The 25,984-nt window shown below is 39.2% G+C and overlaps 2 protein-coding genes across 4 annotated transcripts in view; one reads left to right on the plus strand and one right to left on the minus strand.

Annotated features, from left to right (window-relative positions):
* LOC110063868 (transient receptor potential cation channel subfamily A member 1-like) overlaps positions 1–6,944 on the plus strand; it is a 66,383-nt gene extending 59,439 nt beyond the window's left edge. The window contains exons 24-30 of the mRNA XM_089290696.1: positions 1,348–1,408; positions 2,096–2,164; positions 2,527–2,697; positions 3,483–3,551; positions 4,148–4,267; positions 5,581–5,690; positions 6,322–6,944. Coding sequence (XP_089146822.1) covers positions 1,348–1,408; positions 2,096–2,164; positions 2,527–2,697; positions 3,483–3,551; positions 4,148–4,267; positions 5,581–5,690; positions 6,322–6,439 — 718 coding nt within the window. The 3' untranslated portion in view covers positions 6,440–6,944. The remainder of the gene's footprint in view (positions 1–1,347; positions 1,409–2,095; positions 2,165–2,526; positions 2,698–3,482; positions 3,552–4,147; positions 4,268–5,580; positions 5,691–6,321) is intronic.
* A 454-nt stretch (positions 6,945–7,398) lies between these two features.
* Positions 7,399–25,924, minus strand: LOC110063905 (cilia- and flagella-associated protein 337-like). Of its 3 annotated transcripts, none has more exons than XM_089290690.1 (25): positions 24,260–25,924; positions 23,523–23,747; positions 23,104–23,156; positions 20,028–20,313; positions 19,510–19,656; positions 19,022–19,081; positions 18,654–18,885; positions 18,200–18,246; positions 17,541–17,678; positions 16,905–17,096; positions 16,428–16,619; positions 15,729–16,148; positions 15,183–15,332; positions 14,596–14,646; positions 13,311–13,444; positions 13,142–13,189; positions 12,478–12,623; positions 11,864–12,021; positions 11,357–11,566; positions 11,207–11,253; positions 10,887–10,921; positions 10,476–10,617; positions 9,802–9,967; positions 9,055–9,207; positions 7,399–8,636 (listed from the first exon to the last, which is right to left on the minus strand). In XM_089290690.1, exons 2-25 carry the CDS (start codon positions 23,718–23,720, stop codon positions 8,427–8,429), a joined length of 3,615 nt encoding a protein of 1,204 aa, XP_089146816.1. In that variant the 5' UTR covers positions 23,721–23,747; positions 24,260–25,924; the 3' UTR covers positions 7,399–8,426. The 3 variants fall into 3 exon arrangements, with proteins under 3 accessions (XP_089146816.1, XP_089146817.1, XP_089146818.1); XM_089290691.1 differs by having other exon boundaries at positions 24,104–25,924; XM_089290692.1 differs by lacking the exons at positions 23,104–23,156; positions 23,523–23,747; positions 24,260–25,924 and adding an exon at positions 21,667–21,990.
* Between the last annotated feature and the right edge of the window lie 60 nt (positions 25,925–25,984).

Below are 25,984 nucleotides of genomic sequence, written 5' to 3' on the forward strand. Positions count from 1 at the left end.
GGGAGTAGAAATACTCCTTGTCGCTTCATGCTACAGAAACCGGGATAAGCTCCGGCCTGATGGGCCACTTGGCTCGTACGCAGACTTCACTTACTAGTATACTAATGCAAATGCTGCAATCTGATTAGCTGAGCTACTCGTATACTATCAGCCATTAGAGAGCAGTAGCTGTCGGTCGTCCACGAAATGCGACGTTTTTATCGTTTTTCGGAAGTTTGGGAAGAAAGTTTAGATGTAAATGGATAATTAAATGCCTGAGAAGGCTAAAAAAAAGGACATAAACGAATTCTTGACGTTAAAAACTTAAAATTATTGAAAAAGCGGTGCACGCGCATGAACAACTGCAAATTTACCAAGGACAATTCATTACGTGCGAATTTGTTAAAGATTAAAGTTCAATAATGCGTCGAAAAATATTTGGAAACCATTATTTGCGTTAATTTTAGTTAGAATTCTACTAGAACAATTAGACTGATTATTCGCTCTCGATTTCTATGAGGCGATAGTTGATTCAGCCTTCGGCCTCATCAACTATCACCTCATAGAAATCTCGAGCTCATAATCTAATTGTTAAATAGAAACACGATTTTTAAGCAATCAGCGCGCGTATTTTCTTAGGACTGTTTTCTAAGTGATATTATTATATGGCTAGTTCCGTGAGCGGGCAAGATGAATCAAATCCTGCACTGTGATTGGCTACCCTAGCGGGCAAGATGGAGCTATCTTGCCCGCTCGGGACTACCCGCTGTGTCCCGCAAGAAAAAAAATTCCCCAAAAGCCATACAATAAATCCTTTATTGACTAAGCTTGTTCGGTCAAGATGGCTGGATATTGGCCTCTTTCTTTTTTTGCGAGTTTATGGATCTCGACTTCCTATCGGTCCATAAACGGACGCAAAAAAAAGAGCTTGGCCTATATCCAGCCATCTGGACTTCACACTTGGTCAATAACCCATATCTCTGCAGTTAGGTTGATAATTGGCAAGCAAATAAATCGTCTCAGATCGAGGACGGCCCTTGTTGACGCTAGTGTTGTAAGGAAATAGAGCTCTTAAGTGAGAAGGTAGCATACCTAGAAAGAGAATGTTTTTCGCTTATCATACCAAAACTGGAGAGAGAAGATCGGGAGCTATAGACAAAGCATTCAAAAATGACGAACTTTTCATACAACTAAACATTTGTGCTGCGTAATCTGTACAACAAAAGCGCGTTCATACTTAACAGTGAAGCGAATTTGCGGACCCGCTGTCTTTCGCAGTTGCCAGATTTCCTCAATAGAGAGCGAAGAATTGCATTTCCACGCATTCATTTTAAAAAATCTTCACTGTACTTGGTTTCTATCTTTCAGGCTCTTCTGTTCAGGGATCTATGTGACGATGCTGTTTGAAGTCCTAAAATCCGTTTTCAAGGTGATCATATTTGAACTTAAGACACATTTTTCAATCGTAAAGTGTCGAGAATCTCCATAGATACAAGCAAATAGCGTCTGATTCGTATTAAGCCTAGTTTTTGTCGTTGTTGCTCTTCATTAACATGGAGAAAATGTTTCAGCTGAGTTACAACATAAGGGATGAATACCTTTTCATCTATTTGATAGTTCAGAGTTTCAGCCATAGAACCAGAACAGTATCCACTTGTTCCCATAGAGTGACCGGACCGAATGGCATATGAACAATTTTCCAGGCCCTTACGTGTATTTTTCGGCGGGTCACAAGAGGATGAGGACGCATAGAGACTAGTAAAGCTATATAGTATTATTAAAAATTGGATCATTAGATAATGCAATGCAAGAGTTTTCATTGGCTTAGTCATCATGGCATTTGAAGGGTTATACCATGCTCTCTACAAATATCGAAACGGTAAACGTAATTTTTTGGAGCGTTTTTATTTTTATTTTATTTTAGTTTTCTATATTTTGGGGGCGTCTTCTACAAATTAAACAATTACTCCACTCACGCTTGTTCAGGTTATGAGATTATGTGATTAGAACCAACTCGGCGCTACACGCCTCGTTGGCTCTCTATCATCTCATATCCAACACGCTCTCGTGGAATAATTGTTAAATATACTGCAGCTGTTATTTGTTTTTTCTTCAGGTTATTGTCGTGTTTTCCATGCTTGTCGTTGCTTACGGGTTAATCTTCTTTCTGCTCTTGGGAGATGAGGTGAGAAACTATTGCTTAATATTTTCAGAGATAGAGTCAGCGAGTTGAAAAGTAAAAGTTTCTAAAAGACAACATACAATGATCTTTTAAAAATTGTTTGTGTTCGATTGTCTTGTAAAAATTTGGTCAACTCGGGAAATTTTTTTTGGGAGAGTGATTCACATTCCCCCCCCCCCCCCCCCTCCGGAAAATATTGCCTGTACGTCTAGCCCAATTTCCTCTCCATCTGGGCATTTTATCAGACATGTTACACCCCGTCCATGCCATAAAGGCAAAGTCGATGAGCACACCTGCAAATAAATTGCAACAGTAACGCTAACTGCCATCAGAGAAGAATTTTTAATCATCTTTTTGATTTTCAGCTGTCGTACACGTCTCCATATATGTCTATACTCAAGGTATTCGACATGATGGCTGGGGGAGTGGAATTCAATCATTACTTTGTCGAGAAAAAGCTCGCAATGCCGGAGCTTGCTCGTTTCATCTGTTTCACATTCATTCTTATAATGTCGATCTCCCTTATGAATCTGCTGGTGAGTAAATATCCCGTAAAGTGCTGCTTCTATAGCACTGTTGATCGAAATTCGTTTTTCTTTCATTGATTATTAATTAAGCTTTGGAACATCATAATAAATCGAATTCATTTCATTTTAAACCAGTAGGGGACTGTAACCGGAGGGGCTTGTAAGTGGGGAGGGCTTAATGGACAGTGACAGACTGTCCACTTTTCACGCAATTTTGTTACTGTTATTGTGGTATTTCATTTCTTTCTTTCTTAGCGTTTTTTTCTTGGTTTGTTTTCCTTCTGTCTGCTCGTTTGCCTGTATGTTCTTTTCTTTTGATTATTATGAATTGTTTGCTTTTTCATGCTCGTTCATTTTAATTTAAATAAGGACGATTTATATAATAATTCACAAAACATCTGGGCTGGGTTGTTCAAAAGCCGGTTAACGCTAACCCAGGATTAAAAGTTAACCGAAGTATTCAGAGAATTTCTCTTGTACAAAATTTTTTTTCACTGCTCATGTTTTGTGTACTTTGTGATTATTCAAACTCAAAACAGAAGACCAAAAAACCTCACCGCAAAGTTACAAAACTCAAATCAAAATTCGGGCTTGCTAATCCTGAGTTAGCTTAATCGCTGGGCTTTGAAAACAACCGGTCAGTTCTCCAGTACGGCTTGACTTTGACTCGGGCTTACACTTACCATTGTTTTAGCGAGCTCTTTAAAAACCAGTTCTTAACTGAGCGCTTGCATCGGTGTCGGCGCGCATTTTATAATTTCTCGTATTCTTTTCATTCTTTTTCGCCTTTATAGATTGGCTTGGCTGTTGGAGACATTGAGGCAGTGAGAAAGAACGCTGAGTTAAAACGCCTTAAAACTCAGGTAAAAAAAAAAAACAGCAGCAGTCTTGCTTAGTTTGCAGTACTGTAATTAAATTAGCCCTCAATCGAGGTAGGATAAATTCAGATACTACGACAAATTACCAGATATGGGTCGAACAAGCTAGTTCCATAACATACATGTAACAGGCGCGAGTGTATCCTGGGAGGATATCGACCGATGTCTGAGTTCGGGGAGAACTCGATATTCTCCCTGTAAACAGCCCGGAACAAGCTTGGTTAATTAGTAGTAATTTAGAATCATAAGACTGATTAAGTTCAGGAAAAATTCCACGATCATGACCAGGAAGATACCTTAAACTCCAACGGCGCAATTCTGATTGAAAGCCGATTTAGAGAACGCGTGCTCAAGTCTGTCGTGAAGGAAAAATTGTTGGAAGAAATATTGAGGCATACGCATAAGCTTAACTTTATAGAACCTCAAGCCAAAAAAACTACAGGAAAGCCTAATACAGTACTTGGTCCAATGCTTAGAAAATCTGGACCGGCGAAAAGGCAATCCACATGATTGGTTGATTTTAGTTCCTGGTCGCTCAGCTGTGTAATAACGAATTGCGCAACTGACTTTCCTCTCAACAGATAGAATCACTTTGTCAGTTTGAAGACAGGACACCATTTCGCATAAGAGAGCGTTTTTATGCCCCTAAAGTGGTTCTTTATCCAAACTCAGGTTCCATGTCATTCATAAGGAGAATAACGGTAAGAACTGCTAACATCACACTCTCACACGAATACGTTTTCGAAAGCAAAATTTAAAGCACAATTTTAATTGTTATCATAAAATCCCACTTTAAAGCCCTGCGCTTATATAACTTCATAACGGGTTTTGGGTGGGGTCATAAACGGGGGGGGCCTTATATCCAGGGGGACTTACAATCGAAGTAAAAAAAATGTTTCGGAAAGACGACGAGATAAAACCTATCTGAGAAACGAATTAAAAAAGCCTACAGATAACATTATTGTTCACGTCCCCAATGCGTTAGCACAAGTTCTTTGTCCGTTCTTAAAAGACGGGATACTGACAAGCATGACGGGTGAAATTACCGGGGAAGCAAGGAAGGCACCGGAGGGCACTTAGGTTATTGGAGGTGGAATTGAATTAGCATGTGTGTATTACATTTACGGGAGCAAGAAACACAAAGCGCAAGTGAGGAAAGGAATACGGAAGGCTCAGAGTTCATTTTAGGCAGGCTACAAAACATCTGCGTGCACGGAAAACTGCCGGATTGTAGCTAGCTGTTTGCTCTGTTACCGTACTTCAAAACATTGTCGTTGAACAGTTGCGTTGTAAATGAACAATGGAACAAAACTCATAGCGTTGTTACATGTGCATGAAGATTTGTTTCTTTTTTTGGTATCGTTATAATTGTTGTTCTAAACTCCACAGCCACTTGTTTATGCCTACAACTTTCGATTAAAACTCTTGATGTTTGTAAAGGAAGGCACTTATACATTAGATGGGCTTATATCTGGGAGGGGCTTCATCATATCGGGAATAATATCTTTGTTAGCAAATAGATAGGCTTATATCCAGGGGGGCGTATAAGCGGGGGGGAGCTTAAAAGTGGGATTTTACGGTATATAGCTAGCTCCTTTAGCGGGAAAGATGAACCGAATCCTGCGCTGTGATTGGCTACCCACTCGAGATTACAGACTGTGTCCTGCATACAAATATTGTTCTTTTTCCATGTAATAAATCCTTTATTGCCCAAGCGTCAGGATAAGATGTCTGGATATTGGCCTCGATCTTCTCTTATGTGTTTATGGACCTCGACTCCGTCTCAATCCATAAACATGCAAAGAAAGAACTTGACCAATATCCAGCCATCTTGGCCTCACGCTTGGTCAATAACCCATATGTACTTTCCATCCACATGATCACTGTTAAAAGGTAACTGACTAAAACTGTGTTGCTGAATGTGTAGCAACAAGAGGGTAACAAGTTATGATTTTTTTTTTGTTTGTTTGTTTTTTTGTGTTTTTTTTGTGTTTTTTTTTTTGTTCCTCGCCAGTGGTACCTGGGGCTGGTAGATAATGCTCCATGTCGGTTAATAAAAAATATTAACTCCGCTGAAGACAAGATGACGCAGCTTCATGAACAACTAAAGACTCACCAAGATAGGTGAGTGAGCTAACAAACAGAAGCCAGTATTTCTTTAAAAAGAGCTCAGTCACGGTGTTTTGGGTTATTTTGGCCAAGTAGAAAATTAACTTAAAATTGAAGGAAACCTCAAAATTGTTATTTACTAAGATAGAAAAACACCATAAAGAAGCAAGTATGCTAAAGGATGGAGAAGATTAACACGGATTAAATCAACGAACTGGAAAATTTTTAATTCATCAAGTTCAAAACGAAATGAATCATCACTGCGACTGTGTTTGGATACATGATTTTAATTAGCATAGATTTCTACGATTTTATTTCGCCGTTTTCTCTTTAGTTTTAATTCCGATTGAAAAGATATATCAAACGTTCAAGACAGTGTTTGACCACATTTCCAAACACCTCGAATTTCGTCAAAAATACTCCGCTACGCGACGTATTTTCAACCCTCATCGCGGTGTTTGGAAATGTGGTCGAACACTATCTTTCGTGTTTGATCTATTACAACTTCTTATTTAATCCGTGACTTCACTAAGAAAACCGACGCATAACGATGTAAAGGGGCTTTGGTGAGATTTCTCTCAAAGCCTGAGCGGAAGGTGCTGTGTACTATTTATTATTTAGGAATTTCTATCTTACCCTTTCACAGCATCATGGCGTTAAGAACAGAAATGCGATCTCAAAGAACAATGCTCGAGAACATCTCAAGACAGTTTGGAGCGCACTCTCCAGTCAGTACCAGAACTGACCTCCTGGATGACTTCTAAGACATACTCAGCATTTAACAGCAATTGATTCAGCCAGGCTCGATGTCAATTTACAGGATTACATCGAAAGACATCTTAGCAATTTCCCGTGTCCGTATTACTCGATCTTAAAACAATGATTATAAACCAAAAGTCAATTTAAGCTCGGCTCTTGCCAAAAATGCGCTGCTACATGAACCGCGTGTACATATATGCTCGAATTATTGCTTCAAGTTATTCCAGGTAATGTGTACAGTTATAAACCAGTAGGGTCGCTATAGAACTTACAGTAGCTAATACAGTAGACGCTACAGTACACGATAAAGTAACTGACGTGTAATAGGAAATGTGGTCAGAAGTAATGTAAATGGCTGATTATGAGCATTGATTAATTTATTAATGTTTACTCTTAAAAACTAAGATCTATGTTATATTTCCTTAAGAGAATCTTGAAGTACGTTGTATTCATGCCCATCACAAGACAAACCTTACACAAGGCAGAAATAAAATCAAAGTTAGCACTGTACAGACAGATATGAATTTGTAGAGCTGAGTATTTAAAAGTAGTTTATATATCTTAGTTTTCATTCACGTGAAATACTTCTGTGCTTTAAGCAACCCATTTATCAACTCTCTTGCATACAGCGTGTGTGTCCGGCCCTCCCGAGGTATCAACACCCTTGGTTCAATTATTCTACGAGCGCGCGTTGGATGGATATGGGACCTGTTGTGCCAAACTGGCGTCACTGATTTCCGGTTGGGCTTCAGCACAGGTAACTTGTTCGGGTCCCCAAACGTGCTTTAGGGTCAGAGTCCTTTGCACCACGCTGAATCAGATTTAAATTGGAAGGACTGACCCGGTGAACGTGAAATATCACGGAAGATGAGTGAGTAAAAAAAAAAATAATAAGGACCCAAAGTTGACAGACTGATTGAGATTCTCACCACGTGGCAACGCAAAAATGAAATAAATTCGCTGATAAGGTTGTCATAATGATTTCTTTAATAAAAACATCCATAATCTAAGCATGCTCTTTAGTCATTATTGATTGCAGAATTCTACGATGGCGTCAATGGACTGCAGGCACCAAAATTCTCCATTTCTCATTTCTCCTTCATATTTCGAAGCTTTTCCCAATTTTTGTAAAAACTCATAATTCATACTTCATAGAACAATAAAAATACTCGAATTGTCCTCTATATCATTATTTTCGATCCTAGAGGTACATGAAGAGTATACTATTTAAAAACTTCTCCGTGTTTGGCAACTGTACAATAAATTATACTTAGCGTAACTATATATAAAAAATAAATACATGTCATATGATTTATTGTGGATCATCAACGAAACTATTAAGTTATTTTTGGTTTGGACTCAACTCCAAGAATGTTCTGCCATCTTTCGTTTTATGAACAGCACTACCTTGATTTTGGATTTCCATCACTTCATAGCGTCTCTTTTCCGCAAGTTCCTGTTAGTGCGAGGGCAGAACTCTCGAGGCAGTCCCTCTCTTCTATCATATTTCTGAACGACTCAAAGGTAACCTCTGTAGGCATTTGTTTGATTCGTAACGTAATCTTTCCTTGACAAGTATCGTAGTGTAGCAAGTCACAAGAATGCTACAATGTGTATCATTTGAAACAGATGGTAGTTTTCCCTTCAGAATAACAATTGAATAAACACGGTTGACTTTTCTCTCTCCTTCTCTCTCTTGCCCTGGAAATGACGAACGACATTTCACACTGATGACGTGTCACGATGAAGCTGATTGGCTAATTATAGCACACGATTTTTCACAACCGACTCGAATCAGTGAGCTTCGTTGTGCTAAATTCTGAAATATCTCGAACAGTCTCGGAGATAGAAGCAAGTTAGCAACAGGAAAGTATTTGCGCAGGCGAGACATCGCAAAGACACAGATGTTGTTTTCCCGCTCTGATTGCCATGAAGATGTCAATCATAACGAACCAAAAGACACTCGTTCTGATCTTTCACCAAAAGCGTGATCTACTCCACCATAAACGACAACTGCGAAGCGTTTCCTGAAGCGGACTCAGCCATGGTGAGAAAGCTGTCTGATCTTTTGAGTGCGGGTAATGGCGGCAGTGCTCCCTGTCGGACTGTCATCCAGACTGGCTCACTTGATGATCGACCCGCCTTGTGCATCATACGTGGAGTCACCGGCATGTTCTTAGGAAGCTCGTACTCTTTAGTGTCCTGTCAACAAAAGTTAACGAAAAAGTGAGAATTATTTCGTGTCTTGTACCTATGCCTTAGTCTGAAGAGGACACAAATTAACAACCGTTATAATGTCACACTTTTCACAAGAGGAGTTTGAATGGTTCAATCAATCAATCAGTCTTTATTCAAACACGAAATCGTATCTTATTTTCACAGTCTTCACAGAAGTCGTGTGAATTTACACTAGAGTATAATAACTAGACAACTACTAAACTAAGAAAAACAAATTTGATAAAAATGTAACTGATAAGTTCTCTTGAATTTATGTGTTGAAAATAACTTTTCCCTGCAATGAAGTTCTCTAATCGTTCTTTGGAGAAAAAAAGCAGCTTTTGAAAGTGATAACTATTTTGCGCTGAAGTGAACAAAATAACCCTGAGTGACTTGGACGTACAGGCATATGGAGGGCTTGGAAAGGAGAGCAAGTGTTTCCCAATCCTGCTCCATTTGTTAACTTCCGGTCCACATTGCCCACGTGATCTCTTCGTGACTGCCTCGTCTCCATGCGCCGTCTGAAGTCCTTGTTGTAATGATCCCCGAGAATAGACTGCCGACAAATTAATAAAAGTACTTCTTTTAAACAAATGTAAGACGGTACAGAGTAATTAAACGCGGAATTTAAAGAAAGAACATTTTAGAACCTGGAACAAGTAAAGTATAAGACTTGATTACAACAATCAATATAAATTAATGCGGCAGCGATAGCAATCCCCCCAGGGGGAAAACTCCCATATGAAAAGGTCGGGGATGCTCGTGGGTAAATTTGAATTAAACCCGCCCGCGCTAGCAAACTGGACTCGAGAAACCTGCGAAAATTGAGCCTAAAAATGGAAATCATATTACTATTTCTTCAAGTGTACCCTTAACGATACTTTGACAGTCAAAAATGGTGGCTTTCCGTCATCAATGCAACACCCTAAGTGAGACTAGAATCCTTTTTTTTTTTCCTCTAAGGGGAGACGACGGGCATCCCTGATATTTTCAAGTGGGACTCTTCCATGGGAGCAATGCACATGATATGCAAGAGAGTGCGTGTGATGATGTCAGCACTACATGTTCATTACCTGCTCAATAATGAAATGCAAGCAGGAAGCCAATGATGTCATATTATGAAAACGTATGCTAGTAAACACACACTTACCCAGGTCTGTGGATTTTTGTTTGATTTTTCCAGTACTAGGCTAGTCATGGACCTGTAGTACTCATTCCTCCTCCATGAGTACGGATCTTCTTCAGCTCCATCTTCACCTGGCCGTCCAACTTCAATAGCCGGCAGAAAATTCCTCTCACGAGGAGTTGTCGGTGTACTAGAGAGCACAAACAATAGAACTTTGTAATTTTGTTGATTGTAAAATACAGCTAGTATTACTAACAGTGTTTTCGTTTGAAGAGGAAAAAAAATCATCTTAACAACAGAAAAATAAAATAACTTTATCGACCACTAACAGTGAAACAAACAATGGAAGAGAAAACATGAAAATGTCCGGTCCAAAAGCAATGTTTGTTATCTACCTGACAAATAATCGTCACATTCTTTATGAAGTAAATACATATGTTACTCACAGCCGTAATAGCCGGGAAGCAAGAAATCTGCGGCAACTAGGGGAATGATAGACCGTTTTAGAAATGAGGCAAACCACCCACCGCTAACAAGGTGCGGGAAAACATCAACTGTGAGAAAAGCACTGGATTATTGCATTGTCACCCGTGACCAGTACGCATTTATTATGAGCAGGTCATGACTGTTTCTTTGTTTGTTCTTTGTTTACCTAGCTTTCCAGACAAAAGTGCAGATATAACATCAAATGTACTCACCTTGTGCTTAACCGGGGTATTTCCAATGTTGGTGGACTGGGACTTAGTTGCGTTGGACTGGCAGGGGGAGGAGAGGGTGGGTTGGAACTTGTTCCGCTCATCTCGCTAAGATGACGAGTTCTTTTTTCCACACTACCGTTGTCTAGAGCGCAACGAAAAAGAAATGTTAGTATACTTGGTAGCCCTAGTTACACTAAGTATCAATGGAGTGGAATGTGAAAACACTACTGTAGAAACGAAGGAGAAATGATGAACTAATAAAACGTTGATGGAAAGTCGATCAACTACAGACAATCGCAAATCGCTCGCTGCCGTCTTGTCCTTTCAAAAGAAGTCAATCAAGATGGCAGATTGCTAAGGGCTTAGACACAGCAGACACTATCATTTTGGGGTAATTAGATTACAACGTACCTTTTTCGTTTTCTTTTCTTTCATTACTAGTATGTCTAAACAAAAAAAGAAATAAAATAAAACTCACAATGTAACTACGAAGACCAATTTTCTATGCTTCAGGCAGGTAAAACCTTAATATTGTAGATTAGAGCAGTTTTCAATTGAGTTTCGTAAAACCAAAACCAAACCAATTTTTTACCAATTAGACTACTCAGCCAATCTTGAGCCGTAGTAAATCCAAAACCAAAGTAATTGTCTGATTACTTTCGACACCTAACTGAACATGTTATTGCTTTAATCGGTGACATAATTTTAGCTACATTTCAGGTTTGTCTTACCTTGCGACTCTGTACGAGCTTGGATCATCAATATTCCACAATCGTTTCTGTGTGATACAAAAAATTGGTTAGCATTTGCTTGTGAACACATTATTTAGGGTGTCATCAGCAGTTTACCATGAAATCCTTTGAAAGCACCACTCCACTAACCTGCCCGAACATTCCAATAAACTGGCCGTTCAGGGTCCAGAGCCTTGCTGTGCAGTCCTCAGAAGCAGACAGCAATAAGGCGCCTTGATCACGTGGTAAGTACTCCACACTGACCACAGAGCCCTGGTGCGCATGCCAGCCAGAGAGTACTGGAGGTTTGCCTTCTGGGTTCTCATCTGTGTTGACCACGCCTTGAGTTCTCGACCAAACCTGAAAGAAGACACAGCCATGAAGATAATATTAAGTCGCCGTTTCTTGGCTAATCTAATTCACGTTATCTGTACAAGCGATGAAGTCAAAACATTCACATGGTTACTTCAAAATATTAACTCTTTTATTGGTGGTAAATGTTGAAAAGCTAAAACGAGGTATGAGAAAGACTTCAATCGGTCAGTGCGTGAGACAAGCTACTTGGAAACATTGCCATCAACACAACACGAGCATTTCTTTACATAAACGATTTCTCATGACTTGGTGTTAAGTTAATACACAGTAAACTACATGTACCTGAGCAATGATGGTTTCTGCTCTTGAAATGCAGTAGGAGCTGATGTCCCATACAGAGATGTTCCCATTAGAGTCTCCAGTAATCAACATATCGTTACTAGGGTCTGTTGCTAGGGCGCACACACAGCTGTCTTCGTCATCTGCAGCCCGATATCTCCCTAAGTAACCAAACACAAAACAATCATGGGTTTACAATGAGGGCGATAATATCTGGACTAAGGAAAGGCTCTGTACAAGCATAGTCAGTATCACTATGGCTTACTACTCAAGAGTAATTGCCATACTGTTAGAAATCAAAGTACGAAAATGAAAATGTAGGAAATACATTCCAGTTGAAATTCATTCGAAAATAGCCCAAAGAAAATACGCCCACTGATTGGTTTAAAATCGTGTTTCTATTTAACAATTAGATTATGAGCTCGAGATTTCGACATTAGCCTATCTGCTCGTGTTTCCCCAGCATTTCTCTCTCGATGGAGACACCGTACATGTTAAATTGCTACAGAGTCGAAACAGAATATCTCGCTCGTTAGCCAGTCAAAATAATAAGAGATTCTTTGAACCATGCGCGATTCTGTAAGAAGCGTAACAGCACGTGATGTTCAATTACATACCCATGGGTCTATTCGCACCGTACAAACACCAAAACTCCAGAGTACCAGCCTCTGATGACACAAGTACAGCGCTCTCTTGAGTCTTCCACTGAGCCCTTGACGTAAGAAACAACAACTTGTCCACCGGCGCACCAGCACAGCCTTGACTACAAAAGAAGACATCAAGAGCTTCAAACACTGAAATCACTTAGTAAGGTTAAGTCTGCATTCGAGCCAAGTGGCCCATCAGGCCGGAGTGTATCGGGTTTCTGTAGCATGAAGCGACTAGGAGTATTTCTACTCCCCCTTGATGGGATGCTAGTCCGTCACAGGGTTACCCCAAGCGTTAAAGTCGCCGGTACCCATTTGTACGTCTGGGTGGAGAGAGGCACTGTGAGAGTTAAGTGTCTTATTTATTTATTTTTTTTATTTTTTTTTTTAATTTCTTTTTTTATTTCTTTTTTTTACAGGAAGGTACGTTGACATACATGCACTTTTGCCACCCCCTACCAAATTGCTGACATCTGACTGTTGTTACTTTTCAATCTTTTCAGTTCACCAAAAACAAATTAAAGCAAGCACAACTGATTGCCATTCGATTCCACCTCTCCCACATAAATTTGTCTTTAACTGGTCAAGAATTGAGTAACTGAGTGACAACAGCAACACTGCCAAGTGGTCTTACCTTGCTCTTTTGCAGTGAAGGAGTCCCAGCTTCTTAATCTTGGCTTTTCTATAACAAAAATAGAAATACATTGTTAATGAACCAAGATGAAAAAATGAGAAATAAGCAAAATATGTCAACACAAAAGGAATTATCAGACAATAATGACAAAAACGGAACTTCAGCGTACAACAAACTTCCCGAGCCTTTCTTCAGTCTTCGCATCATCTTTTCTCGGTCCAGACTCCAGAGAATGATGTCACCGTCAAAACTGGCCGTGGCTAGGTAGTTTGGAGGACAGAAAGCAGCAGTCAAGATGTCATCCTGCAAAAAAAAAAAAAAACGATTTTAGTCAGTTCAGGACAAGATAGAAATCCGCCAAAAATCGTCAACTGTCTGCCGACTAGCCATTTCAGCCTGTACACACGACTGCCTCTTGACGCCACATAGGCCATCCTATGTTTCAAAAGGAGTTTTCGGGCGAAACCGTTCATATGAAAAAGTATTCCGCCCACGCGTTTATTCTAATGCAAATCAAACTCATTTTCAAAATGCAAATGACAGATTTTGCACGAGGAGGAAGATTTTATCCGCCTGGTTTGACCATCTGGAGGAAAGTTTTTCTCAGGCCTCGTCCACACTACGCCGGAGGAATTTGAAAACGCAGCTTTATTTCTTCGGTTAGGCCTTCCGTCCACACTAATCCGTCACGAAAACGGAGTTTTTGAGAAACGCTCATCAAACCGGAGAAATTTGAAAACACCGGCTTTTCATTTTCGTGTGGATGGAACGCATTTTGAAAACGGAGCTTTTCGAAAACGATGGCTTCACGATAATCACGTGATTTCCCTGACCGAGTTTTCCTCAAACACAAATCCAAAATGACCGGTGATTGTTGCGTTTTTTTAATTCCTCCGGCGCAGTGTGGACGGAAACTATTTGATGCGTTTTCACAGTGAAACCTCCGTTTTCAAATTCCTCCAGCGTAGTGTGGACGGGGCCCGATAAAGGAGTTCAGTTCAAAAAGGTTTGCCTTGTGAAAACCAGCTGTCCTCCAGCTGCAAACGCTAATAAGACCCCTGAATTTATGGTGCGTGCAGACCAACACTGAGAAGTTTACCTCCGCTTGCTCGTACACCGCAGTTGCAAGGCCGTGAGTCCTACAAGCGGCGTCCCATTGTACAGTTCTGCGTTGACAAGAAATGTTGTATTGGCCAAATCACGAATGCGATGATCGCCGCACTTATCAACCGTTGTACATTTTTCCCGCTATTTTAGCTGCAGTGGTCACAGCTTTTTCCCGCGCTGTCCACTAGTAGATGTTTAAATTCGAGTTGAACGGGTTTTGTTTTCTCACGTACCAATGGACTTGGTTACTGTAATCTAGATCATGATTTAACTCGGGTCATTACAAAACTGTTCTAATACAGAGTGCCACTTTTTAATGCTAACATTTAGATGTACTTGGAAGTTACCTGATGCAATTGTCCTCCTTTCCAACCCGCATTTGGTCTGAGACAGAATGTCTGAGAGCAAAAAGTAGAAAGGTCAACACTCAATGGGTATTTTTATATAGCAGCCGCGCACCAGTCAGGAGGGTTCTGTTACGGCATTTGCAACAAAGCCGTTTGGTTACAAGCATCATTTTCTCGTTGTATTTTACACAAAGGGGAGTTTAACCAAACCACGACGATAACGGCAACAAGAACGTCACCAAACGAAAGATTTAATGAGCAGAACAACGGCTGTGCACGTGCGTTATAAATCCTTCTATATTTCTTAGCCGTCCTCTGCAAAACAACAACGTGAAATGACCAAATTCTGGATATTTTGCAGAAAGTGAGCCAAGACGGCTAATTTTTCATATTTTCTCCTAGAGTCGATCGCTGGCATTACACATTTAATTTGAGTAGGTTTTTAGACCGACATCTGGAGAACTGAAAAGATCTAGATACGTAATTCCGAAATTCAAAGATAAAATATAAATCCCTTTTTTACTAGGCGTCGCCGTCGTCACTACTTAAGGTCCCTAAAACTCCAAATAATGGATACTGTTGCGCACCTGAATGTCATCGTAATAGACGAGGATTTTACGATTCCATCCCACTGTTATTATTTTACTCTTCTCAGGTAATGAAATGATTCCGGTCACTTCATTTTCTCCTAAAGGATCAAGCTTGTTAAGCAAATGGCCATTGCTAGCATTCCAAACCTGCGTATCAAAAAATAAGGCGACAGAAACAGTAAGCAAAATAATCAAAAGATATCGCTACAATCCCTTTAGCAGTTACATTTACTCAAACTCGTGTAGCTGGTGTATTTACTTGTGGTCGTATAAGCGGGCGAAACAAGTTCCGTTTCTGGCAACTCTTCGTTGCAATGCCCTAGGACTTTACGATTCTTATTACCCAATCAAAAAAGAGCACGACCACTGGCGAGTGCTGCGAACACGCAAGCATGACGCAGTGAGACTATTTCATGTTGCTAGGTAACCTTAGGAACGAAAACCTGGCACTACAATCAATTTTTTTGGTCTACAGATTGCAGGCCATTGTATATTTTTGTTGTCAAATTGTTCTTGAACCCCATTTGATGAACGGTGACTTACATGTATGTTGCCGCTCCTGTCACCAGTCATAAGGCGACGCCCTGACGGATCCATCGTCATGCAAGATATTTCTTCCGCGCCATGAGCCTCTGCAATATGCTGCACCTTCCGGCCAGTGCTCAGGTCCCAAAATGTAATTACTGATCCCTCACAGCCAGTGATCACTTGTCCCATGCTGGGATTATACAAAGCTGCACACAAAGGCCTCCAGTGGGTGGTCTTGCTGCTTTTATTAGCGCTCATAGCCACAATCTTGATTTCTGCAAGGCAGTCGTTACTACTAATAAACAAGGAGTTGATGGGCGATGTGATGAGAAGAAATGGGAAAGGACCATGTTCAGGGATTCTGTGACCAAATGGAAACCTGATGGGAATCGTCTGAAGACAGACTTGTTCTTTGATGTCCCAAGACTTCAAAACCTGCGATTCAAGATAACAATTACAAGGGAAAATCTTAACAAAGGTCTAAAAATGGAAAGTCTTAAAATGCGAGTTCGCCTGCCACAATCATGGTTAATTTAAAAGTCGATACTACACTATCTTTCATGTTTCAACAATTAGGGCACTTTTACAACAAATTGTAGCGCTGTAGACAGTGTAACGTTCTTCCAATATTTGCATCGCACCGCACAACGCGTCGCTTTCAGTCATTTAAACACCGTTAGACAAAATAATAAATATTCTTTTTGTGTTTCTTACTCCATCTTTGTCATAACTGAAGACCTGTTCCAGTGCCTCGTGAATAGCCAAGTCAATGATAGAGGACTGGTGTCCCTTCATAATAGCTACAGGCTTCACTGTGACGTATGGATTCCACAAGCGAACAGCATGATCCACTCCACCAGTGCAGATAACATTCAGGGTGTGACTATAGTCAAAACATTCCACGCCCTGAATGAAGAATCAATATCACAAATTATATTTTCGCCCATACTCACAAATTATATTTTCGCCCATACTAGTTAGACTTTGATTGGTTAAAACGCGTCTAGTGACCGAATATGTTCTAGCTAAAACTGGGGAATATTTGAGTGTTATTCCCCAGTTTTCAAAACTACGCTTGCCCTGAGAAGAATAACAGTTGATACATTTATAATTATTTACCTTGGTCTTATTAATTACAAAGTCTGTACAGAAAGTTAGCATTTTTTCTACACCAGTGGAAATTGTGTTTACCTTTGCAACTTTAAAAGTGTATGTTTTCCTTTTCTTATCATCAATATCCCTGACTACAAGTGAATCCTTTCCACTGCCGCTGCATGAGATAACAAACTCCTTCAACGGAATGTACTTTACTCTTCTGACCCAGTCAGAGTGAACTTGACCCAGGGTGTGGCATGTTACAAAACGAGAGTGACTTGACAGGTCCTACAGAAAAAGAGATCATCACTAAGAAAATACATTTTATTAACAGCAAAAATTCAACATCTAACAAAACGTGGCCTGAACATACACGAACCTCCCTTCATCATTAAAACTGCTGACCAAAATATCTCCCTTGACTCAATAGTAAATTCACTACGCATTCCAAATTCCCCTGCAAAATTGCCAAGTCAGCCAAGGCAATTTTCGAACTACAGTGTACATACTTTAAGTAATTTTGTTCATATCTGGGTGACCTGTCCAACAGATACCTGGAGCAGTTTCATGATTGGTCAAAAACCCTCAGGGGCACTCTCTTTAGAGCAAAAAGAGGGCTTGGAGTACCCTTTAAAGGTACACCACTTGTTATAGTTTTTTGGAGAGAGTGTACTCCACAGGGCTTAAAACTTTGAGTCATGCCCACAAACCTAAAATCAGTTAACTCCTTACCTGAAGATAGACCTGATGACTTCCTGAAGTTTTCTTGAACGGAGTCTCAAACAGTCCTTTGAGAGGTGTTGAGAACACAAGGAACATGATCACGCCATTGTCCATTCCAAGAAAAAGCATTGATTTTCCAGCTGGTAACTGAACGAAATAACACATCCAGTTAGTGTCACTGTTTTACACATAAATTAAGTAAGCATGTTTTTACACTGTACATCAATATTACCAGACTACACAGCATAGCATTGTCACTTGAGAAAGTTTTTGATTAAATTGACATCTTTTTGAAAACTTTTTGCTGGCTTCTAATGGAACTGGCCAATCAAACATGGGAACTGTCAAGGGCAGAGGTGTCAAATTGTCAAGTTCATCATTCACTCTCATGGGAATTTCAAAAGTCTCATTCTGGCAAACGTTAAAACCTGAGCAGCAAGTATCACAGTTTGATTGGCCATTTGAAGGAAGCCATCAGAAGGTGCCCTAGGAAGGTAATGGCAAGATGCATAGCACTGTAAAGCACTGTAATTCCTACTACATGCTACATGCTTATATTGAGAGCAGATAGTAGGCATTTACCTTGCCGCTGCCCAACTGATCCAGTAACAATAGCCTAAGATAACTCTCCTCTAATAACTGATACATGTAACAAAACTTAAACACACCTTTCTGTTATAATGGTAATCAAGACAAAGGACCACATTTCCAAGAGCTGCAATCAAAAACAAAACAAGTCAAAATATAAACTGAAGAGATGCCTTAACATTAAGAATCTACAGAACATCAGTTTTTCCAGGTGCCCCATCAATTAGTGTAGAATTGTACTGGAGTGTTAAATGCCTTGACAAGGACACAGCAATGGCCACATCCATGAATTGCAAGCCTGAATTACTACGTCAGTAGTTATCGATATCTAGTATCATAGGCCCGCAGTGCATGCACAGGGTTACTGTTCATTGCCTCTTGCATCCATACATGTACCACCCTGACTACACCAATGGCACACCTGCATGTATGCTTCCAACAGTCAGCATTATAAAATCCAAAACTAATGGCCTCAGTCTCTGACATCTACAAACAAAACTGTTCTAATTAATAACAAATTAAAGCAACACTCACCACAAAGATGAAATAGTGGCGTGTAAATTGGTGTTGACATGTCATAAAAATAAATGTCCCTGTTGGTCGTAGAGAGAGCCATCTTATGCACATTTGCCATGGCAACAGCGTCTGTCACCCACATCTTAATATGATGCTTGTTAGAGTTTCGTTCAACATCAGAGCTGTTGTGCTCCATTTCAATTTTCCTTTGAAGTTCCAGTTCTGTGCTCCAGACTCCAATGATTCCTTCCTAATGAAATCAAAATAATGAAACCATTCAAGACTGCAGTATTTTGAAATTTATCCTCTGCAGGGATCAATAATTTACTTATGCAAATTTTGACTATCACAAATTCTAAATCATGCACATACATATATGGTAGTACCTTACTAACTGTGACATATCTCATCGGATTAAAGTCAGTGAGTATCTTTGTTGTCGTTTCCTAAAAACCAAAAAGAGCAGATTAAATGGAACGATGGTAATAAATTAGAAGTGCAGTTACTAAAGATGACCAAATCTAAAAAGTGTCAGCGAAGAAACATACATACACAATGTACTGTATGGTTATAGTTTAAAATCATTGCAACCAGTATTTTAATACCATGCAGAAAATGTGTATTATTAAGTAATTAAAACTGAGTCTGGTTCGAGTTCTAAACTGATTTTACATTCAACTTTATCAATGCCACTAGTTCGTGTCTGCCTGAATCAGTAACAGAATTGGATACTTCGGCCATGTACTACATGATAGTTAATTCTAGTATTTTCATGTACATGTACATGAAGTAGATCCTTATCACAGCCTGCTTTAAAAAATTTACTGCTACAGACAGACTGTACATGTATGTGTGTGTGTAGTGCTGACAGTACCTTGTTATAGTCTATTCTCACAATATTTGGCTTGGGAATAAATGTGTTGCTGTTCACTTTGGTGGCTTGGTCATTCTCTTCAAATTGAAGCATAAGATAAGTGCAGAATTCATCCCAGTCAACCAGGCCATCAGAAGCGATATCAACCTATAGTCCACAATGTGGTGTAACAAGATCAGTAAAAAGCACTGATAAGTCAATTAGAGGGAGCCCAAGGTAGAACATGTTTTACTATGCAAAGTGGTATTCCAGAGCTGCAGCGCTCTAGAAGTGCCCGGGTGCTACAGGCTACTATTACTTTTTGCCTTTAGGAGACTGAAAAAACATACTTTTTTCATATCCTGTTAAGCTTAATAAGTGTTGGGCACCCAGGATGTCATGGTTTAAACAGGAGCTTTTGGGCTCCTGGTAATTTCCTTAGACCACAGGTACACTGTACCTATAAATTTCAAACAGTAAACTTACAGAAATCTAGACATGTTTAAACAAAAATTGTTCAACAGACCCAGATTGGTTACCTTCTTAAATAGCATTCCTATCTCTTTCTCAAATAACGCCACCTTTCGGCTATCCCATGTTTCAACTCCTAGTAAATCTGCCAGCATTTCATGAAATTCTTCTTGCGTCATTAACCCTGCTGAATGAAACCTGCTTTGGTCTCTGTATACTGATCCTCGTCTTGTCAGCCATTTCTTGAGAGCTGTCTTATCTGGAATGTGCGTCATAAACTTGAACATAAGGGTTTCAAGATGATGAATGTCCAACTCTTCCTCCAAGCGCAGGGGCTCCAATCCCTTGGTATTGCTGAAAAATGCACAGGTTATACTACTTAGAAGGATATGCACTATTATTGTTGTTAATTTGTTATTATCATTATTATTATTAATCATTATTATTATTAAATTACGAATAATTATTATAATAAATTATTATTATTATTAATTATTATTTGTTATTACTTTTTTAATAAAAATATTATATTGGAGGGTAGTCGGTTGCATCTTTGATATGCCTCAATGTGACTCTGCGATGCAGTTATAAGTTCATGATTGCCAAGTCATGATAAATTTGGCTGTGTGACCGCATGATGCGGTCCCAGGCAAAGACCCACATTTCACCCTTGCTCACCATAGAGCCTCCAGTACCTCAATGGAGCATCAGGCTAGATCACGGAGGGTTATGGACTCAAATCCTATCTGAAACTCGGATTTTTTTCCTGAGTTGATGCCATTTCTACATCATTATTATCATTATTACTATTAAATTGCAAATAATTATAATTACTATTATATATTAGCAGCAGATCTAAATTTCAAAGTAAAGGGAAAGAGAGACAGTCAGAATACTGGGAACTCTGGCCTTTATTTAGATCTGTACATGCAAGTGCAAAAAATGTACAGTTCTGGGAAAATTCATCCTCTCCCCATGAAAATTCTCTCAGAGCGTCTTGAAGGCCAAAACTTTTAGCGAAAGTTGAAGCTAAACTTGGATTTCTTCAGGGAAGGGAGGGTTAAACCAAAAAAAAATGGAAATAGCAATTTTCTGAATGTATACGTGAACTCACATGACTTACATTTGTATCATACCCACTGGTCTGTGGGTAATTGATATAATCCTTGAAGACAGCAATAAAACCCCACATTCGAAATCTGAATGTTATATTTTGTTATTATTATTTACTCATTTATAGCTGCCATTTAATTTGCTAATAAAACATTCCTGACCAGCCAACTCTCCCAGGTTTTCATTTGAGATCAGGTTATTTGGCTGGATAAAACCAATTAAAACTACAAACTAATTGTGGTCAACAGTATCACTCAAGATCTATAAAATTAACTAGTATGTACAATACTTTATCAGGATCACTGTCAAAGATGAAATTTAATAGGTCTTAACAACAGCCAAGATGCAAAATGTTTTTGTTTTTTTTAGACTACACAGAGTCACAGATAAGGTAACAGTAACAAAGTGTAAAGTTTGTTTAGCCACACACAACTGTGTAATGATATTAATAGCTCCAGGGTGCATGACTACGTAAGATACAAACAATGAAGAACTGGGCAGAAATCCCAGCTGGAGTCATAAATGACTTCACTACTTGTCAAAATATAAAATGCTGAAGTAAAAAGACAATGTCTATAGAAACTACTGACTCACTTGGCACCCATGATGCTGAAGACCAAGGGTTTCAATAACAGCTTCTTTGTTTATACAAGTAATCTCATGATTAGAACACCTAAACATCCGACTATTTTCTTCTGAAGTATCTCCTGCATGCTCTCATTCATCAGAGTTTTCTACTCTTGGTGAAACTAATTTTCCATCAATTAACAGCAAAATAAAGCATTTCTAGGAGTCTTTTGCACATTTTGAAGCCTCTTACATGTAGTCATGGCAGTAACAAATATCACAAGTCACACTTGGTTGATTACAAAATTAAATTCTGTTAAAATTTGAATTGTTAATTAGATAGTTCTTGAAATCACTTTGAACAAGACAAAGAAAAACCTCATGACAAAAGAAACAAAAGATAGCTTAGGACACAAAAAAAAAACAGTGAAAACAATTGCATGATCAAACATCACCCACCAAAAGCTAAAAACAAAGGTTTTCAAGAAAGGCAATTCAAAAAAAAATTCAACAATATTACACAAGCACAAGCTTTCAATTTGAATAATAAAAAAGTATAACCTCACAGCGAAATACTGAAGGTGAATTCATGAACTTTTAAATGAAATGTTCACACTGAAATAATACATTTGGTCTTGTTCGAAGGTTGTAATTAAAATTTTCAAGTTAATTATCCAGTGTTTTTTTTTAAATATTGAAATCTAAGAAAAACAAAAGGGAAAGATATTTATCTAATTAAATCTGGCACATTGAAGGAGGACACAATGAACGAAAGCAAATTAATATTTCATCTGCCATGTCTTTTTTGACATCTCTTTCTGTCATTTAACATTTGCGGACTCCTTTCTACTAATATATTTACGGCAGCCAATTAGAGATTGATTACTTTTCTGATTTTCCAGAGATTATCTTTCATTAACTTTCAATCTCCTATCAACAAGAAAGCTCTTATGTACCTTCACTTCCATTTCAATATTTTCCATAAATTTACAAACTTGAAGAGATCTAGAACCTGCAAGTCTTCATAAAGTAGCTATTTATCTATTTTACCAAAAAATACCAATAGTACAAACCACAAACTCAAACTAATAAGAAACAAAAATGAGTGGAAAAAAGAAATGATAAAAACTTCTTTAATACCCCCTACCCACCCACCCTCCCCCCTTCCCCCAACCTTCCCAGTTCCCAGGTCTACCCACAATTTTCTGCTTTTATTCTACGGCACATGAATTCTCTGAGTTTACATTTTCAGCGAATGTTGGTGGGTTTGTAATATGGGCAAGAGAAATGAATGCCTTTTCATTTAAAATTTATTAAAAAGTTGTTAATGTGTAAGCTTAATACCTTTGTGTTAGCTTAGGCTAAAATTAAGACTGACTTACTGAGCTGCGCGTTTTTTACTGATTACTTATGTGATGTGTTTAAAGTACCGACAAGAATATCCAAAAAAAATTGATCACTTACTCGTGAGAAGAATCATTTGTGTTCACAGAACAGACGGTACGCGCAGCTGATTTCTGGAAAATAGAACGAAAGCAACGTGAAAAGCGCCGCGTGCACAAATTAAACAGCGCGCGCTAATAGCACTCCCCCCTCGAGTTGATTACCAAAACAAACACAGCAAAAAAAGCCCAGTCAATCTTAGCATCCTCGTTCAATAAGATTTCATAAAACGATGTTAAAATTCAAGCATTTGAAGAGACTTGTTCTGCAGCTGAAAATACTTGACATGCCATCGCGTGATAAGCAGATATGCAGATTAACCATTATTTATATCGACGGTCCTGTCAAGACAAAACATAAGGTCTTCCAAGACCCTCCACGTCAAATCTTCCCCAAATGACTAAATAACAACATTTTGTAAAGCGATGACACAAACTAACCTTTTGTTTTGACTGAATTCGCGACCAAATCACTGGTGCAAGCATCCGAACTGTTGTGGCGAAGTGAATCGATCCAGACTTTACCGAAGATGTTGCCGAAGGCAGCCGAGAGTTTCCGAACTCGTGTTCGGCTCCTGGAAGCTGGAGGAACGACATCTTGGTAGAAGCGGTTTCCTGGGTAACGGATTTCTTGTCCATGATGGAATACCTCTGTTCTCGAACCACCTTAAAATTATAAAGTCAAGTGTCGGGTAAACATCTTCTATGAAGTGGCCGCGTATACGATTTCCACTTCTAAATAAACATTGATCAGAGTCACGAATACCTAGCGGAAATAAGCGCTGCCTTGTGTTTACAAGCTTTTGATTTCTGTGTTTATATCGGGTAAAGCAATTTTTGCTCTCTCCGCTTTGGTGAACACTCTCCTCTCGAAATAGTAACCGCGGCTTAGTCTGTTAACAATGAAGTCGGATCACTTTGGCGCCTATCAACGAGGATATTGCACCATTAGACCGGTGCTCGTGCAGAGTACCTCAATTTTTAGTGTATACTTGAGAGAGAGGAAATATATGAAGTATTACCTTATCGTTGGCTGCTAAAAACTGTAAAATGCTGTAAAATGCCGCCGCTGGGCCTTTCGATTGGAATGAATTATGAATGCTTCGATTCTCTGACCTCAGCTGCGACAATTTACAACTAGTTTCCCTCCAGTGGTATTCTCTGTGAATGTGTCTTACCTCTGTTAGTCGACAGGACAAGTACCCCTGCCATATTTCAATCTCCCGTCACATCTTTGGAGAGCCTCTCTCTGCATTGACTCAACCCGAAACAAAGGAACAGCAATTACACACAAGCCGTAAGGCTGGAATAATCGTATTATGTGTGAAACGGTTGTCAATCAAGCTAAGCCGCTCTGAAAGGGTTGCCGAGGCAACGACACGGAGATCATAATTACCGTCTTAATTACCCGCTCAAAGAACCAACTGCGCTTTTGTCAAAGAGGATGACTGAAACAAAGAAGGTAAATTGAGGAATGCAAAGCAAGTTACGGACCAACGCTTCAAGACGAATACAAAACTGCCTTATATGTGGTTGGGCAGCAATCGCCAATGGCAAAGAAAAACTAGCGAAGCAAGTCAAAAAATGGACGGGAATGGAGAGACAATTTAAAAACAGGTTGCCAGATTCAACTGTCCGGATACTTCTGTTCGTTGGTTTGTTTAGCTAATCAACCCAGCCCTCGTGTAACACTGTCACCGACAATTCGAGGAGGAACGTTACGTGAAAATGGCTGCGAAAGAGCAAATGTCTTTCACTACACTGTGCGCAAGATGGCAAAGTATATTGAATATGAATAAATAAAATGTTTTAACCATCATTAACCTAAGATGCGTAAATTACATCATGTTACAACATGCGGAAAGAGGGCTAAAGAAGCTCTCTTTATAAGTTCTATTTACAAGAGAGTCCATTGTCTTGCTAAACAAAAAATGTAGCAGTTTTGTTTACGATCACACTTATTTCCTTCAACTGCACAATTGCGGGTGAATAGATGAATGAGACACGTTTTTGTTGTTGTTGTTTTTTCCAATATAAAAACCACCCCAGGAATGTCACGTGCTCGCAGATGACAGGATCTACAACGCGTGAGCGAGAACGCTGTAATTACATTTGTGACGTACCAAATGGCAGCTAGATATGGCTTGCTGTTTAATGGCTCAAAAAGTCTCTACTGTGATGCAAAATTCATGCTCATGCAGCGAGTGTAATAAAGGGAAAGAATTTTTCTGCAATACAGCAAAGATGAACAAGCAAAACCAAGGTTCAGTGAAGAGGCAGCGGTGGCTGGAGAGGACAGGCCTGTTTGCGCAAGGCCTGTTGCAAATGACTCGAAGCTCTTTCAAGTCTGATCCTAAAAAAGGTTCATCCCATGACATAACAAGAACTGTTCAGTGGAGATTTGTGTTTTTCGACCCGGAAAACGAAGAGGAAAGATAAGCTAAGATCACTGTGCAAGCCTGAGAAAAGAACTTCAGTTTCAGGAAATAACGAGCATTTTAACGCAAGACTGAATTATTACTTCCTTCGTTGCATTATAAGACATGCTCTTTGATGGCAAAAAGAAACTGGCACAAACGTAAGCTAAATACTTACCAATATAAGACATAATAATATATCAACGAATGTGTACAATTCTTTTTTTCGTAAATTCGTAAGTCAGTTTGATTTCGTGATGAATTCGTTAAAGGTCTATAATTCTTTCTCGCCACTAGTGTGCCTCACTGATCTATTTCTATTTAATTATATTTTTCACCAAGCGAAAGTGAGGGTCCCCTCCGTGCACTTTCTCTTGTTTTCACTAAATATTTTTATCTATTACATGCAACAGCTTTAATTTGCACCTTAACCATTAATGCAAACTGGTATGAAGCATTGTGTCAGAATTCTGTGGCAGTCAGTCT

This window comes from Orbicella faveolata, unplaced genomic scaffold, assembly GCF_042242905.1.
Source record: "Orbicella faveolata isolate gen_17 unplaced genomic scaffold, um_ofav_v1 contig_2, whole genome shotgun sequence".
Taxonomy (NCBI): Eukaryota; Metazoa; Cnidaria; class Anthozoa; order Scleractinia; family Merulinidae; genus Orbicella; species Orbicella faveolata.